This window comes from Sminthopsis crassicaudata, chromosome 2 (assembly GCF_048593235.1).
Source record: "Sminthopsis crassicaudata isolate SCR6 chromosome 2, ASM4859323v1, whole genome shotgun sequence".
Classification (NCBI taxonomy): Eukaryota; Metazoa; Chordata; class Mammalia; order Dasyuromorphia; family Dasyuridae; genus Sminthopsis; species Sminthopsis crassicaudata.
Genome location: NC_133618.1, coordinates 39,955,038 through 39,972,001, shown reverse-complemented (window position 1 = coordinate 39,972,001; position 16,964 = coordinate 39,955,038). Strand labels below are relative to the sequence as shown.

At 40.2% G+C, this 16,964-nt stretch overlaps 1 protein-coding gene across 1 annotated transcript in view; it reads right to left on the bottom strand.

The window, feature by feature from the left end:
• HYDIN (HYDIN axonemal central pair apparatus protein) overlaps window positions 1-16,964 on the bottom strand; it is a 414,007-nt gene that overhangs the window by 12,991 nt on the left and 384,052 nt on the right. The window contains 6 exon segments of the mRNA XM_074285934.1: window positions 2,560-2,718; window positions 4,039-4,237; window positions 11,963-12,000; window positions 12,002-12,133; window positions 13,266-13,487; window positions 15,999-16,206. Coding sequence (XP_074142035.1) covers window positions 2,560-2,718; window positions 4,039-4,237; window positions 11,963-12,000; window positions 12,002-12,133; window positions 13,266-13,487; window positions 15,999-16,206 — 958 coding nt within the window.

The window sequence follows — 16,964 nt, the reverse complement described above, 5'->3', positions numbered from 1 at the left end:
TTTTTGGGGGGAGGGAGGAGGAAGGGAAGAAAGCTTTGAGAACATGTATTAGTGTTGCTTAACTTTGTTTCTGCTGATTATTTCCTTCATTTCAATCCCAGAGCAGTAAGTGGATGTTATCCCAGAGTGGGGAAAGGAAGGCAATAAGCAGTTATGAAGCAAATATCTCATCTTTTTTTTTCTGGTGTTATTTTTTAATTATAACTTTTTTTTGACAATACATATGCATGGGTAATTTTTACAGCACTGTCCCTTGCATTCACATCTGTTCCGACTTTTCCTCTCCTTCCCTCCACCCCCTCCCCTACAGCAGGCAATCCCATACATGTTAGATATGTTACAGTATATCCTAGATACAATATATGTGTGCAGAACTGAATTTCTTGTTGCACAGGAAGAATTGGATTCAGAAGGTAAAAATAACCTGGGAAGAAAAACAAAAATGCAGTTTACACTCATTTCCCAGTGTTCCTTCTCTGGGTGTAGCTGATTCTGTCCATCATGGATCAATTGGAACTGAATTAGATCTTCTCTTTGTTGAAGATTTCCACTTCCATCAGAATACGTCCTCATACAGTGTCGTTGTTGAAGTGTATAATGATCTCCTGGTTCTGCTCATTTCACTCAGCATCAGTTCATATAAGTCTCTTCAAGCCTCTCTGTATTCATCCTGCTGGTCAACAAATATCTCATCTTAACCTTTTGAGGTAGGTACTGTTATTATCCCCATTTTACAGTTGTAAAAACAGAGGGAAGGCAAGTAATTTGTGCAAGGTCACAGAGCTAGTAAATGTCTGAGCCTGCATTTGAATTCAGGTCTTCCTGATTCTAAGTACAATGCTCCATCTACTGCCCCCTAGCTATCTTTAAGATGCAGCTAGGAGAGAGAATGGGTCAGAATGTTAAAATGGGAACGTCCTTCCTGAACTCTGCTTACTAGAGACAGTGGACCCAATTCTGGATCCTTCATGTGGGGGTTGGGAGTCATTCTGCTGTCAGAATGAAGTCGTCAAAGTAAAAGAATCCCTAATGATCCTGACCCATTAGCTCACCAGTTCTCTAGGGACTCTCAACTTTTTCTAAGCCAAACTACTCTGTCCCATAAATATGTTTTTAACATTGTATCTTAGGTCATTCCTAGGAAGTCCTCCATCCCTCCCATCCTCTTCTTTGTCTGTTGAATCCCTCCACACCATCTCAAATGCCCTCTCTTCCAGGAATCCATTCTAGATCTTGCTCAATCCCAACCTCCTTCTTCAGGATTTACAGGATTAAATGAGATAATGCTTCTTAAAGCAGCCACCATGAAAATATTTCTCTAGGCTTGTTGTAAGTCAGGGAACCCAGGTTCAAATTCCACCTTTAATGCTTATTATTTGTGTGACTTTGTGCAAGTCACAACCTCAGTTTTCTAACCTCTGAGGTCCCTTCTATTAGCAGTCTGATAATTCTTGGCACTATTATAATTCTCCGTGTTGGTGTCTTTCTCTTATCAACTTATCCAGAAAATGTTTCATTGACATTTTGCATTTCCCTCCAATCCTAGTTGTTTGCTCTCTTTACAATTGGTGCAAACAAATGTTTGCAGAATTTATATCTGTTCTTAAGAGTATCTTAATGAAACAAGTATTTTTTTTTCTAATTTCGAGAACTGCAAAATGTTACTGATCCAGTAATAAAAGAATAGGGTCAAAGATTAGATCAGGCAATACTTGAGCTCAATATCTTCACCATATATAAACATCTTGAGAAATTTTATCTAATATTTACCTCTCTTTCCTCTTTCTTTCTGTTTCTCTCTCTCTCTCTCTGTATATATATATATATATATATATATATCTCATGCTATTCCATGATGATTTTTAAGGAGATTCTACTAACTTGTATATATATATATATGGTATAGTGAATAGAATCATGGATCAAGAAGACTCAACTTCCTGAGATCAAATTTGGCTTCAGACACTCATTAACTGTGTGATTCTGAGAAAGTCCCTTCACCCTGTCTGCCTCAGTTTCCTTATATGTAAAATGAACTAGAGAAGGAAATTGCAAACCACTCTAATATTTCTATCAAGAAAACCCCAAATGAGGTTATGAAGAGTTGAAAATGAGTTTTCAAAATAACCAAACAGCAATAATCAAAAGAACTTCATAAAGATTCTCTCACTTGAGAGAATATTTGGTAGCTTCTCTCAGTTTGCTAACACATGCTAGTTTCACTTTATTTTCATTTTTATTCTGTTTTTTTTCACTAGTTGTTTTTCACTTTTGTTTTGATTTTTCTCTCCCAACATGATTCATAAGGAAATATGTAAAAAAAAGAACATATAAATATAACCAAAAAAAGGTTGTTTGTTTTATGTATAACGTGGAAAAATAAAAATAAAAAATAACATCATAAGATAATATATAAAAAAATGAATTTACATGTGTAACCAAAAAAGTTGTTTATTTTATGTGTAACTTGGGAAAACAAAAATTAAATAAAAGAACCTCATAGATGCAGAAATATCTTCTACTAAAAAAAGATGAAAACTGAGCTTTGGAACACCTTACCTTGCTATCGCTGAGTTCCATAACATTGAACTTTGTTATTAGGTTAAAAGTCAGTGGGATGAGGCTGTGGTTCACAATCACAGCGGTTCTCTTGGCTACTTGCCCTGGTAAGAGAGCTCCAAACTTCACAATTCTGTTTTCAGGGTCCAGGACTGTGACCTATGGGAGAAGGAACAAGGAAAAAGGATAATGGGTGTTCAGGAGGAAAAAGAAGTTGGAAGGCAAGATGGATGGAGGGAAGGATGGAAGGGATAAAGGCAATGAAAAGAACAATTATCGAGGGTGATTTAAAAAATGAGAGAAAATGATGAAATAAATGCAAACATAAAGAAGAGTGAAAATGAAGGAGGTAACAGACGGGATAGGGAAATAACCATGAAAAGAGAATAAGGGACTAAATAAATGAAATGTTTTGAGTAGGGAGAATTCTCTATAGAGTAGGTCAGGTGGCAGGCTGCCTAGACCTTCTCCCCATTCCCCCTGAAAAGATAATAGCAGCAAAGTCATAGCAACAACCTCACACACACATATGCACAATTTATTGCAAAGGTCACCTCCGGACAATGCCCACTTATATTTTAAATACATAAGCACAATCAATAGAAATGTGGGAAAAGGGGGCAAGTTCATCTTTCCTTTCCCTTTGCTTATCCCTCCATCCTTCTTTCCTCCATTGTAAAGGAAAATTCCTATTAAAAAGTACTATCTGTATTTTTCTTTCCTTGGATCACAAAAATATAAATTAAAAGCTGGGAGACCCCCCCGAATATGATCCTTTCATTTTACAGAAGATATGAGTCTTGTTCAGTCATACAACTATAAAGTGTCTGAAGCAGGATTTGGCCTCTTTCTGCCTGACCTCTGACCCAATGCCCTGCCCACTGGGCCACTTTTCCATGTCTAACATTTTAATATTTCAGAGGCATCTCTTAGAGAGAGGTGACCCTGCGCAAGCAAAGTAGTAACTTGCCTGTGAGGTGCACTGTAATCCGAGGGGTTCCTTGTCCCTTTTGTCCCGAAATATGTCATTACCATCTGTCCCAAAATTCATTTGGTTCTAAAAGTTTATTTTCAAGCATGCTTAATTAAAATACAAATCCCTCCAAGATTGGTAACTTCAGCAATTGCTAGTGTGGGTGGGGATTAGTTGATGGAGAATGAGAACAAGTTAGGTGGAGTTAGGGTGAAGGTGAGAGTGAGGAGGAAAGGAGGGTTATAGAGGGAAAGGTGGGGAGAAGGTTAACTAGCAAAAAGAGGTGAGAGAGTATCAAAAATTAAGTTTTTAAGGGAAGAATTTCTTAATCTGGCACCCGTGGACTTTAAAAAGTCCTTGTATTTCAATATAATTGGTCTTTTTAAATTCTACTCTATTTTATATATTTGAAAATACGATTCTGAGAAGAAATCCTGAGGCTTCACCAGAAGACAACTCATGGGCTACATTATGCAAAATTGGGTTAAAAATTCTCTGTTTCTTACCTTCAAGTCAGTGCCCCTCCCCTGGATCTCAACAATTTGCTGAGAGAGTCCATTGATCTCAAAGCGAATGAGTTCCTTATAATATATAGCTTCTCGAGGATAAAAGGTGATTGGAACTTCTAAACTCCTTCCAGGCTTTATCACAACAACCCGCCAAGTCACTTCCAGGTGGGCTTTGTTGATATACAAACAATCCAAACTGAGAAAATGCAGAAGAAAGAACAATGAATCTAAAAGGAATTATATTAAAAATCAACATCTCACATCATATACCAAGATGGATAAACAATTTAGGCAAAAAGAAGTATATCACAATTAAATTAGGGGAACTGCAATGTTCTCTTCTCTAAATTATAATCATTCTCTGTGTGTAGGTTTCTTGGGGAGCTTCTGGAGGCAGCCTTGGCTTCAGTTCAGTTTCAATAATCACCTCAAATGCAGCCAGGAGTTAAAGTCCAAATCCTTTATTGTTTCTTCCAAAATCTTATCTCCTTCACTAGGGGCTCAGCTAGTTTTCTGGAGGCCTTCCTCTCTCCTTGGTTCCCAAGAGCTCTTGTCTGAATGTCTCCAGCCAGCACAAAGGTGGAAATGGGAAATGACTCTTGACTCTTCCTCCCAGAGAGTGGGCTTGTGGGTGGGCTTGTGAATCTCCTGGAAGTCAATCCTAGCTGTGAATCTCCTGGAAGTCCCCTGAAGTTCTCCCGAAGTTCTGAGAGCTTCTCACTTATATGTCCCACACTGAGTATACACCAATCATTATATCACAAGGAAACTATTATTTGTTGTACTATTAAATCAATGCTAAATTAGATTTAACCATTGTTTCCTCAATTCCACTCAGTATCTTGTTTCAAGTTCTGGCCCATAACATCTCCTTGTAGAGTCAGATCAATCATACTGAACCATGCTAAATTAGATAATTATTGTCTCTATCAATTCCACTGATTTAGCACCTTGTAAGAATCCTAACATCTTCCCCTTTCTTTTTTTGATTTAGAACATAGGGTGGTAATGACCTTCCTGACTTCTCAAGGAGGTGAGAACCCCCAAAAAGAGGGTGATCATGCCTTCCCTGACTGCTCAAAAAAAGAAGTGGAAACATCATAAAAAGGAGATGGTCACACCCTCCCTGACTTTTCAGGGAGGTGAAAACATCAAAGGAAATGGGAAATCAAATTAGATTAGCGGGTTTCTGAAGGGGCTCACTTGAAACAGGTATACATAAATCCATCAATTTAGGAGGAATTACACATAATCACATAAATTACATAAGCACATAGCAATATAACACAGGCTAGAAGTGATGTAACAAATAACATGAATCAACATGAAGAATTTATACATATCCATAAGTCCTAGAAATAGTCCAAAAGGAATCCATTGTCCATTAGTTCATGTGCCAAGAATCCAATTTCCTGCAAGCTTTGAAGTCTTGCAATAGTCTCATCAACAATTTACCATCTCAAGGAATCCAATGATCTCTGCTGGTTTTCAAGTCCTTTAACAGTCTTATCTTGTGTTAGGGAATTCAATGATTCCTACAGATTTTTTTTCTTAGGTCTTCTCCTTTGTTTCCAGATTTTTCTCTTTTTCTGTCTATCTCCAGGTGCGTGCTGCCACGCATCTGTTTCCTTCTCCATCTGTTTCCTTCTCTGTCTGTTAAAATACAAGCAAACCCTCTCTCCCAAGCAGTTAACTTATCTAATGTCCTTCTATTTACCATTTTCTAAATCTCTTCTCATCATCTGGCAATTACATTGGAGCTGTTTGCACTGGACACTGCCCTGTTGGTTTAAAAAACCTGTATTCTCCCCAATTGCAATCCATTTCTGCTATCTGATTGCTTTTTGGCTGGTTGATCATGTAATCCCTTTCTTCTGTGTGATTACTTTTTGACTGATAGATCATATCAGAGTCCTGACCTTTTAAAGACTCTCTGGGTGTAAACTCAGCTGCCATCATGCCCCACCTATCTTTTGATTGGTATCTTGGAGCTGAGCTCCACCTCTCCTTTCCTGGGTCAATCTACATTCTGAGGCCCAGTGGAAGCCCTTGTGGCATTTTGGAGATGGGGTTTTAGGTCTTCTCACTCTATCTCCATATCTACACTGAGCTCTTAGATGCCCAACTTTTCTACATTGAAAACATTGAAAAGTTTCTCTAAAAGTCCCTTGCCAGGAGGGAACCTGTCTTTCCATGTTCATCATAGTCTGAGTATAATAAGCATTTGTGCCCACTGTAGCACAGCCTCTTATGATCTCCTCTAAAGGAGCATCTTTGTGTAGTCCCCATATAATTCTTTTGAAAACATCATTGGTATTTTCCTTGGCCAAATGTCTGGTCATTATTTCTGTAGCTGTATTTTCTCCAATGGTTCTTGTTAAAGCTATTTGCAGACGTCCCACAAGATCTGCAAAAGATTCATTGGGATCTTGCTCTATTTTTGTGAAGGCTTCACCTCCATCTTTCTGTCCAAGGAGGGAACCCCAAGCTTTTGTTGCAGCCATGGCGATCTGCTCATTAACTGTTCTGAATTTTCTCTATACTGACCTTCACCTGATAGTTAGTCAAAAGTGACTTGTGTGTTAACTCCTGTTTGCCTATTGTGACTGGCTTGAATCTTACATAATTCATGATAATCTGAAAGCCACAATAAGTTTTGTCCAGGTTCTAAACATGTCTTTGTTATGGATTTCCAGTCACTAGGGGTTAGGATTTCATAAGATAATTTATCTAGTAACATCTTAACATAAGATGATATAGTCCCATAAAGAATGCAACCTTTTTTTTACCCCCCAAATCCTTGATTTTATCCAAATCAAAAGGAGTGTATCTTCTCCTTTTTTGACCTGAAGAGTCAAGCTCTTCAATCACAGGGTATGTATCTATAAAATCAGATATATCCTCTCCTTCATTTTTTGCCTTAATCAATGCTTTTTCTAATCTTGTCATAGGCTGCTTAATAGGTGGTTCTGTTTGTGTTACTGCTCCTTCCCCTCCTCCTTCATCCTCCACCGAAGAAGGGTTAATTGAGGGAGGAGGAGATGGGAAATACTCCTTTTGTGAAGTGCAATACTCAGAATTATACTAAACTCCATTGTTATCTGATTCATCCTTTTCATCTAGTTTAGTTGGATACTCCCCCTCCTGCTCTTTCTTCTTTTTCTTTAGTCTAACACTTATATTAATTTCTTAAAGCCACTTGTATTAAATTGTATGTATGAAGTGCATCTTTCTAAATTGAATTTGGATTGGAATTGTAGTATTCACCTAGTTGCTCTCCTACTAATTTCCACTTGTCTAGATTCAATTCTTTTTCCTTAGAGAACCAAGGAGATGTGTACTCTACAGTTTTTAAAAGTTCAGTGATCTCCTCCCAGGTTATAATTAAACCTTGATTTTTTTTTTATCAGTCTGACCAAGTTTTCGACACATCTTCTTTGAACTGGAAAAGCAGGCTATTTTCTAAACATCTGCCCATTTTAGCTAAAATATTACTTTAGCTCTTTAACAAAGTTTTCTTGTTGTACTCACCCTAATTTCTAGGTCAGAGAGACTTTTCCACTGGATCAGGATCAGAGGCTTTTTCACTGAAATCAGGATCGTGTCTGTTCCATGTTTGGGCGCCAAAATGTAATGTTCTCTTCTCTAAATTATAATCATTCTCTGTGTGTAGGTTTCTTGGGGAGCTTCTGGAGGCAGCCTTGGCTTCAGTTCAGTTTCAATAATCACCTCAAATGCAGCCAGGAGTTAAAGTCCAAATCTTTTATTGTTTCTTCCAAAATCTTATCTCCTTCACTAGGGGCTCAGCTAGTTTTCTGGAGGCCTTCCTCTCTCCTTGGTTCCCAAGAGCTCTTGTCTGAATGTCTCCAGCCAGCACAAAGGTGGAAATGGGAAATGACTCTTGACTCCTTCTCCCAGAGAGTGGGCTTGGGTGGGCTTGTGAATCTCCTGGAAGTCAATCCTAGCTGTGAATCTCCTGGAAGTCTCCTGAAGTTCTCCTGAAGCTTCTCACTTATATGTCCCACACTGAGTATACACCAATCATTATATCACAAGGAAACCATTATTTGTTGTAGGATTGTAGTATTAAATCAAAGATAAATTAGATTTAACCATTGTCTCCTCAATTCCACTCAGTACCTTGTTTCAAGTTCTGGTCCATAACATCTCCTTGTAGAGTCAGATCAATCATACTGAACTATGCTAAATTAGATAATTATTGTCTCTATCAATTCCAGTGACTCAGCCCCTTGTTAGAATCCTAACAGGGAACATGGAAAAATGTAACTGTCTTATCTATGAATAGGAGAAGAGTTTATGACCAAGTAAGAGATAAAGAGGATCATGGCAAGTAAAATAGATAATTTCGATTACATTAAATTAAAAACATTTTTACAAACAAAACCAACATAGTTCAAATTAGTAGCAAAATAGCAATCAGGGAGACTTTCTTATAGCAAGTTTTTTTTTTTTCTGAGAAAGGCCTCATTTCTCAGATATATAGGGCAATGAACCAAATTTATAAAAAAAAAATAACAGCCATTCCCCAAATGATAAATGGTCAAAGAATATGAACAGGCTGTTTTCAGAAGATGAAATCAAAGCTATCAATAGTCACATAAAAATGCTCTAAATAACAACTGATTAGAGAAATGCATATTAAAAACTCAATACCACCCTATATTGGCTAATATGTCAGAAAAGGAAAATGATAAATGCTGGAGGGGGTATGGGAAAATTGAGATGCATCCACCATTGGAGTTGTGAATTAGTCCAACCATTCTGGAGAGGAATTTGGAACTATAGCTAAAGGGCTATGAAACTCTATATATAACTTTTGGTCAAGTAATACCATTACTATGTGTATATATCTTAAAGAAATCAAAGAAAAAGGAAAAGGACACATATACACACACACACATATATGAAAATATTTATAGCAGCTGTTTTTGTGTGGCAAAGAATTGGATTGCATCTATTGCAGAATGGCTGAATAAGTTGTGGGAGATGATTGTGACCACAAGTAAGAAATGACAAGTAAGATGATTTCAGAAAAAACTTGAGAAGACTAACATGAACTGATGCAAAGTGAAGTGAACAGAACCAGGAGAATGCCATACATAGTAATAGCAACACAGTATTGTAAGGATGGATGATCCACTGTGAAAGATTTAGCTATTCTTTTGATTAAGACAATGATCTAAGACAATTCTAAAGGACTCATGATGCTCTCTGCATCTAGAGAGAGACCTAATGAACTCTCCATGTGGATTGGAGCATAATTTTTTAATTTAAAATTTTAATTTATTTAAAAAAAATTTTTATCTGTGTTTTCTTTTGCAATGTAGCTAATATGGAAATACATTTTGTGCAACTTCATATTTTAAAAAATGGGAATTAGGATTAGGCTTGGTCTGGCCCCTTAGATTCATATTCTTTCTCCCTAGCCTGGGTCAAGGAGAAATGACATTTTTGTTTAGGCTTTCATGCTCCACTATGCATAATAACTATGACTAATCCTTCCCATCTAGGTAGTATAGTGGATAGAGTGACAGGCCTGGTGGTGAGAAGGCCTGAATTTAAATCTGACTTTGGACACTTCTAGCCATGAGATCCTGAACAAGCCATTTAACTTTGCTTGCCTCAGCTTTCTCATCTGTAAAATAAGTCTTGCCAAGAAAACCCCAAAAAGGGTCACAAAGAGTTGGACATGACTAAAAATGATTTACAACAACCTGTGTTAAAAGTTGAAAACAAACTTCCCAGAGATCTCTTGCCTTGGCCATACCTTGGAGATGTACTTGGCTACTCCTGTCCATAGTTGGTTTGGTTCCAGTGGTGGACCAGGTCTTTACCCAGGCTTATTCCTCCACACTTGAAACCCAACTGATGGTTTTGCTCTCATAGAGGCTATGCATCTACACATTAGACTCTGGTAGCTATTTATTTTGCACTGATCAGCGATTCTCCAGGAGAGCCTGGAGGCCACCAACTTCTGGGCTTCTAATTTGCCAAGAAAGCTCAATTTGGTTAGATTTTATTATTACTTAAAAATATTAAAAACACCCAGCATCTCTTCATAAGCTTATTGAAATAGACACTTCTGTATTCTTCTTGACACAAGCACAGCATTCTATCACTAGAAAGGAAATCTTAGAAGGTAATCTTATCCGTCATTCTCTATTTCCACGTAGTTCAATTTCACCATTAGACTGTGTATCTCTAGACTAGCATTTCTTAACCTGTTTTTGGTTCCCCACCAAAGAGCTTTTGTTTATGTGGGTTATGTTCAGTATTTATCATATTAGAAATGAAAATATTTTAGCATTATTATTAATACTTAACACATTAGAAATTAAAATGTCTTAGTATCATTACGAAAATAGTTTGGCCTTATAGCCCCTTGAAAGGGTCTTGGATATGACCCCTCTTTATTTTTTTTTTTTTTATTTTTTTTATTATATATATATATATATATATATATATATATATTTTATAATATTATCCCTTGTATTCATTTTTCCAATTTACCCCCCCTCCCTCTATTCCCTCCCCCCGACGACAGGCAATACCATACATTTTACATGTGTTACAGTATAGTCTAGGTACAATACATGTGTGCGAATATCACTTTCTTTTTGCACAATAAACATTAGAATCCGAAGGTACATGCAACCTGGGCAGACAGATATTAGTGCTAACAATTTACATTCCCCTCCCAGTGTTTCTTCTCTGGGTGTATCTACCTCTGTCCATCATTGATCAACTGGAAGTGAGTTGGATCTTCTTTATGTTGAAGATTTCCACTTCCATCAGAATACATCCCCATACAGTATTGTTGTTGAAGTGTACAGTGATCTTCTGGTTCTGCTCATTTCACTCAGCATCAGTTGATTTAAGTCTCTCCAGGCCTCTCTATATTCCTCCTGCTGGTCATTTCTTACAGAGCAATAATATTCCATAACCTTCATATACCATAATTTACCCAACCATTCTCCAACTGATGGACATCCATTCATCCTCCAGTTTCTAGCTACAACAAAAAGAGCTGCCACAAACATTTTGGCACATATATGTCTCTTTCCGCTCTTTAGTATTTCTTTGGGATATAATCCCAGTAGTAGCGCTGCTGGGTCAAAGGGTATGCACAGTTTGATAACTTTTTGGGCATAATTCCAGATTGCTCTCCAGAATGGCTGGATTCTTTCACAACTCCACCAGCAATGTATTAGTGTCCCAGTTTCCCCACATCCCCTCCAACATTTGTCATTATTTGTTCCTGGATATGACCCCTCTTTAAATGCTGTGAATCTAGATTTTAAAAAGTTGGGTAAATAAATTAGAAGACCAAGGTTTGACAGGACTAAAAAAATCATATTTTAGGCAATTAAGTAATTAGAACTTATTGTAATGACTCATTGTTCTCTGTAACACTTCAGATTTCTGTTGAATGTGGCAATATTACCATGGTATCCTAGCAATGATTTCATGGTTAATGTGATTAAGGCCTGATTATTTTACAGAAGCCTTTTTTGGGGGGCTTAGAATATTTGTTGAACTTATAAGCAAGGCTGATAAAGAACATTTCTGATATTAGTGGGGAAAGAGAAGTGAACCTCTTGAGAGAATTCATCTAAAATATTATTGTCAGAGGCTTCAAATGAGAAGTCTTTAAAGCACTTTTCAGGTATATTAGTAGTATTATGGCCATTTAATTATATGAGTATTTATGAACAAAATGAGACAAATCCAAAGTCATGGAGGGTCTGAATGGAGAGATTAAGTAAGGCTGCAATCACTAACACTATCAGGTCTGATTTTTTTCCCATCATATTTTCCTTTTTCAAGATGTTCATCTATATAGAGTATATATGGTCTAAAGAAATAACCCACACATATTCCTGCTGGAAAGCTAGCTTACTTAACAGGCTTGTCTTCATTGTTCTTGATGACAAGGGTCCTGTTTGTACAGGGACATCCCAGGTAAGTAGATGAAGCAGGTCCCAAAGTTGTGACTGGTGAAGGAGAAGTGGACGGCAGGAGTCACAGAGGAGCCGGTGAGTGTGCACACGTATGTGGGACCGTAATTGACCTGTGAGGAGGGGACGTGAGAAGGAAATTGGAAAAGGAGGATCATCTCAGGTGGAAATAAACAGGGACGGACTCAGGGGCTCACGTAACTAAGGCGAGATGCCATGGTGTGCAATGTTTTGGAGAGAACGTTTCATCCCCTGGTGGCTCCCCAGATGTGGTGGGCTGGCCCTCAGCTAACAGGCAAAATCAAACTCTTCAGCTTGGCAGGATCTGCCAAAGGGCATTCCCCATCAGCACACGATCTCTGAGAACCCAGGGTTATCGCTGTGCCTTGACAAAGTATTGGAATAAGGCTTTGGCTGGTGGCTGCACACATGGTAGATGCTGAGTATTTAGGGAATTAAGTTTTTTAACCTACTTTTGGATCTCCTTTTGTAGACAATCATATCTGACCACCTTGGACCCATAACCCTAGGTGTATCGTGTAGTGAGTGACAAGGAGGTGAGTTCACAGGCATGTCCCTTGGCTGGTGCTCCAGGAGCTCCTGACACATCTTTACCCAGCATAGATGGGCAGGAATCCTTGTACTGCTGCCTGGATGCCAAGTATGATCCCTAATACAACCAGGCTCATTCCTATTTGGTTTGAGCCTGCTTCAGGGACAGACTGACATTATTCCTCGGTAAAGGGGGGCTGATTTCTGCCGCTAGTTTAGAGCCCTTACACGAATATTTGCTCTTAGCATAAAGTGGCTGACTAGGATCCTGGATTGTTTAATCAACTGACTAACCAATGACTATTTTCTGAGCTCTTAATATAGTTAAGACCTTGGATAAGACACTATGAGGGGCTATCAGAAAATGTAAAATATGGCCTCTGACTTCAAGGAACCCTCAGTTCTGTCCGAGGAACAAATACTACTGCATTCAAAAGAGAAATAACTATCTATAAGCCAGTATGTTACAGAATCCAAGTGGAACAGTAGGAAAGAGCACTGGAGTCTAAAGGTCTGAATTCAAATCTCACTTCTGTGTGACTATGAACATGTGTTTGCAGGCTTCAATCCTCTCAGCTTTAAAATGGAGGGTTTCTGGGGTCTCTTTCAGCTTTGTCTCAGGCCTTTGATAGGAACTGATGACTGAGTGGGAGATCGCAGGATTGCACATTGGGAGCAGTTGCAGTCCCTTACCTTGAGTCTGAGTTCTACCCCTTTTACAGAACACTTCTTCAGAGGAGTGAACGACAAGGTGGCTGAGACGCTCTGGCCGGCCTCCACCATGGTCTCAGTGGGAGAGAAGACAAAATACTGCTGCAGGCTTTTGGGACCATTAATTTCAGACGTGATGTTGAAGTTGAATTTGCCAGGGTTAATCAAGGTGAAATAGCACTGGACACATTCATTTACTCCTACCTGGAACACAGGAGAAAGGCTGCACTGATCAAAGAGATACTGGCTGAGGGCCAGGCCAGGGGTCAAGAAACTGTGACTGCCAGAGGAACAGTCTGGGGGAAAAGTAGCAACTTTTTGGGGATTCTGGCCCCAGGGGATTTAGAAGGGAGGTAGGCAAGAGCGACTGGAAGTTTCTGCCGTCTTTGAGGACCCCAGTTGTTAGACACCCCAAACGATGAAAAAGTTCTACTCAGATGCTTCTTTTGAGATCCAAAGCTTTGTCTTGTATCCTATAAGTAAGTACCTCTAACAGGTGCCTTCCCATACTTAAAAGACATGCCTAGGGTCACACAGCTATCAGTGTCTGAGGTCAGAGTTAAATTTAGAATGTCCTGATCCCAGGCCCAACAGTGTCCACTGCATCACCTAGCTACCCATATAGCAGTGCAAGCTGCTGCTTATCATCACTATCTCTTCCTCCTCCTCCTGCTCCTCCTCCTTTACCACCATCACATCACCATCACATCATCATCATCACTACCATCACCATCATCCTTACCATCATCACCACCTCATCATCACATCATCATCACATCATCTTCATCATCACCACCATGACATCATCATCACTGTCATCACATCATCATCACCGTCATCACATCATCATCACCACCATCATATCATATCCTTCTCTTTTCTTTCTTTTTCTTTCCCTTTTCTTTTCCCTCCCTCCCTCCCTTCCTTCCTTCTTTCCTTCCTCCCTCCCTTCCTTCCTTTCTTCCTTCCTTCCTCCCTTCCTTTCCTTCCTCTCTCCCTTCCTTCTTTCCTTCCTCCCTCCCTCCCTCCCTCCCTTCCTTCCTTCCTTCCTTCCTTCCTTCCTTCCTTCCTTCCTTCCTTCCTTCCTTCCTTCCTTCCTTCCTTCCTTCCTTCCTTCCTTCCTTCTTTCCTTCCTCCCTTCCTTCCTTCCTTCCTTCCTTCCTCCCTCCCTCCCTTCCTTCTTTCCTTCCTCCCTTCCTTCCTTCCTTCCTCCCTCCCTCCCTTCCTTCTTTCCTTCCTCCCTCCCTTCCTTCTTTCCTTCCTCCCTCCCTTCCTTCTTTCCTTCCTCCCTCCCTTCCTTCCTTTCTTCCTTCCTTCCTCCCTTCCTTTCCTTCCTCTCTCCCTTCCTTCTTTCCTTCCTCCCTCCCTCCCTCCCTTCCTTCCTTCCTTCCTTCCTTCCTTCCTTCCTTCCTTCCTTCCTTCCTTCCTTCCTTCCTTCCTTCCTTCCTTCCTTCCTTCCTTCCTTCCTTCCTTCCTTCCTTCCTTCCTTCCTTCCTCCCTTCCTTCCTTCCTTCCTTCCTTCCTTCCTTCCTTCCTTCCTTCCTTCCTTCCTTCCTTCCTTCCTCCCTTCCTTCCTTCCTTCCTTCCTTCCTCCCTCCCTCCCTTCCTTCTTTCCTTCCTCCCTCCCTTCCTTCTTTCCTTCCTCCCTCCCTTCCTTCTTTCCTTCCTCCCTCCCTTCCTTCCTTTCTTCCTTCCTTCCTTCCTTCCTCCCTCCCTTCCTTCCTTCCTCCCTTCCTTCTTTCCTTCCTCCCTCCCTCCCTTCCTTCCTTCTTTCTTTCCTCCCTCCCTCCCTTCCTTCTTTCCTTCCTCCCTCCCTCCCTTCCTTCCTTCTTTCCTTCCTCCCTCCCTCCCTCCCTTCCTTCTTTCCTTCCTCCCTCCCTTCCTTCCTTCCTTCCTTCCTTCCTCCCTTCCTTCTTTCCTTCCTCCCTCCCTTCCTTCCTTCCTCCCTCCCTCCCTTCCTTCTTTCCTTCCTCCCTCCCTCCCTCCCTTCCTTCTTTCCTTCCTCCCTCCCTTCCTTCCTTCCTCCCTTCCTTCTTTCCTTCCTCCCTCTCTTCCTTCCTTTCTTCCTCCCTTCCTTCTTTCTTTCTTCCTTGGTTGGAAGCTCAGGGACTACTCATCATCCACTTCCACTCTGATCTACTCTAGAACTTTCATTTGCTACAGTTCTGATCTGGATTGGGCTCACCCCAACTTGGGCAACCCAGTGATTCCCCCACTCCCTAGTGTTTACCATATGAATACACAACTTAGGGTATACACTGAATTGGCTTAGCCCACTGTAATACAGACCTGAACTTGAGAGATCCACCAGCCTGACCCTTTCTGGGAACAGGGAATATAGAGGGGGTGCTGTCATACTTGGCTCAGAAATGAGGATTTTCCCTGGAGTGGGACCCTTGGGCATGACATGGATATGGCTGGGGCAGGTCATTTTTCATGCATTTTACCAGAAGCACTGAGGAATTATGAAAATAGGAACATAAACCATATCATATGGAGCTAATTAGCTGACAGTCTAGTGGGACTAGTCTAAAGATTCAGACTTTTAGGCTAGAGGGCCACCCAGAGTCTTCCAAAAGCACACTGTGCGTTTGCTACCTATTTTAGAAGCTGTAATGATTTAGCTAATATTCTAGACAATTATGAGTTTCTGGCAGGTCTCCTATGGAAACAAGTGATGGGGATATTCCCATGTGATCATCCCCCTCTCCTCACCTCATCAAAGTTGATGACATTGGTCTGGGTGGGACTCAGCTCGATTACCGTACCACTGCTTTCCTTGCACCTGATCTCCACTTTCATATTGTAGCCCTCAGCTTTGACATTTAAGGTTAGAGGCTTGGCTTTCCTCTTTACCCGGCAGATCAGATTAAAGTTCATTTCCCCTTCACACTTGGGTGTGAAGAAAATATCAATCGGGAGCCTGGTTGAAGGAGAAACATGCAGGTTGGCAGTTAGAACTGGCCACACATTGGAAGACCTGAGCAGTGGGACTGGCAGACCCATTCCTACTAGCAAATCAGCTGCCTCAGGAAAAGGTCCGAGGTATAAACAATGACCTAGGTTGGGATTTTGGCTTTCAAAAAAGGTAGAGACATCAAGAAAATAATGAAAGGACAGGAAAACTGAGAGAAGATGTGCTGGAATGTTTCAACTCTGAAAAGAAGACTAAATTAGGGCAATAAGAACTGGAAAGATTGGAGAGTCCGATCTGTTGATTTTGGAGATGCGGGTTTGGGTCTGAAAAGACTGGAATCTCAGCAAAGACCTAGAGCAACCTCAGCCTGAGCATCAGACCCCAGGTCTGACACCGGGCAGAGCAGAATCTAGATTTTATATGTGGGAAGTCTTCTGGGTTTTCCCTTATCCCCAGGCATCTTGGGATCCTGAGACAGAGCTGGGATCATCTAGCTAGACGGAATTTGGGTAGCAATCCCTTGTATCAATGTCACACTCCACACATTACAGACCCCAGGAGATGGAAGTCACATTTAACCAGTACTTTCCTCAGGTAAATGGAAAATAAACCCATATCTCTTGCTCCCGTCATTCCTATTTAGAATCATTTTCATTTGAGATAGAAGCCCTCTTCACTAGCTATCATATTCTCCTCCTCTTACAATTTAATTCTGCTTCTTCCTTTTTCTCCTCCACTCCCTCTCTCTTTTTCAATGTTTCACT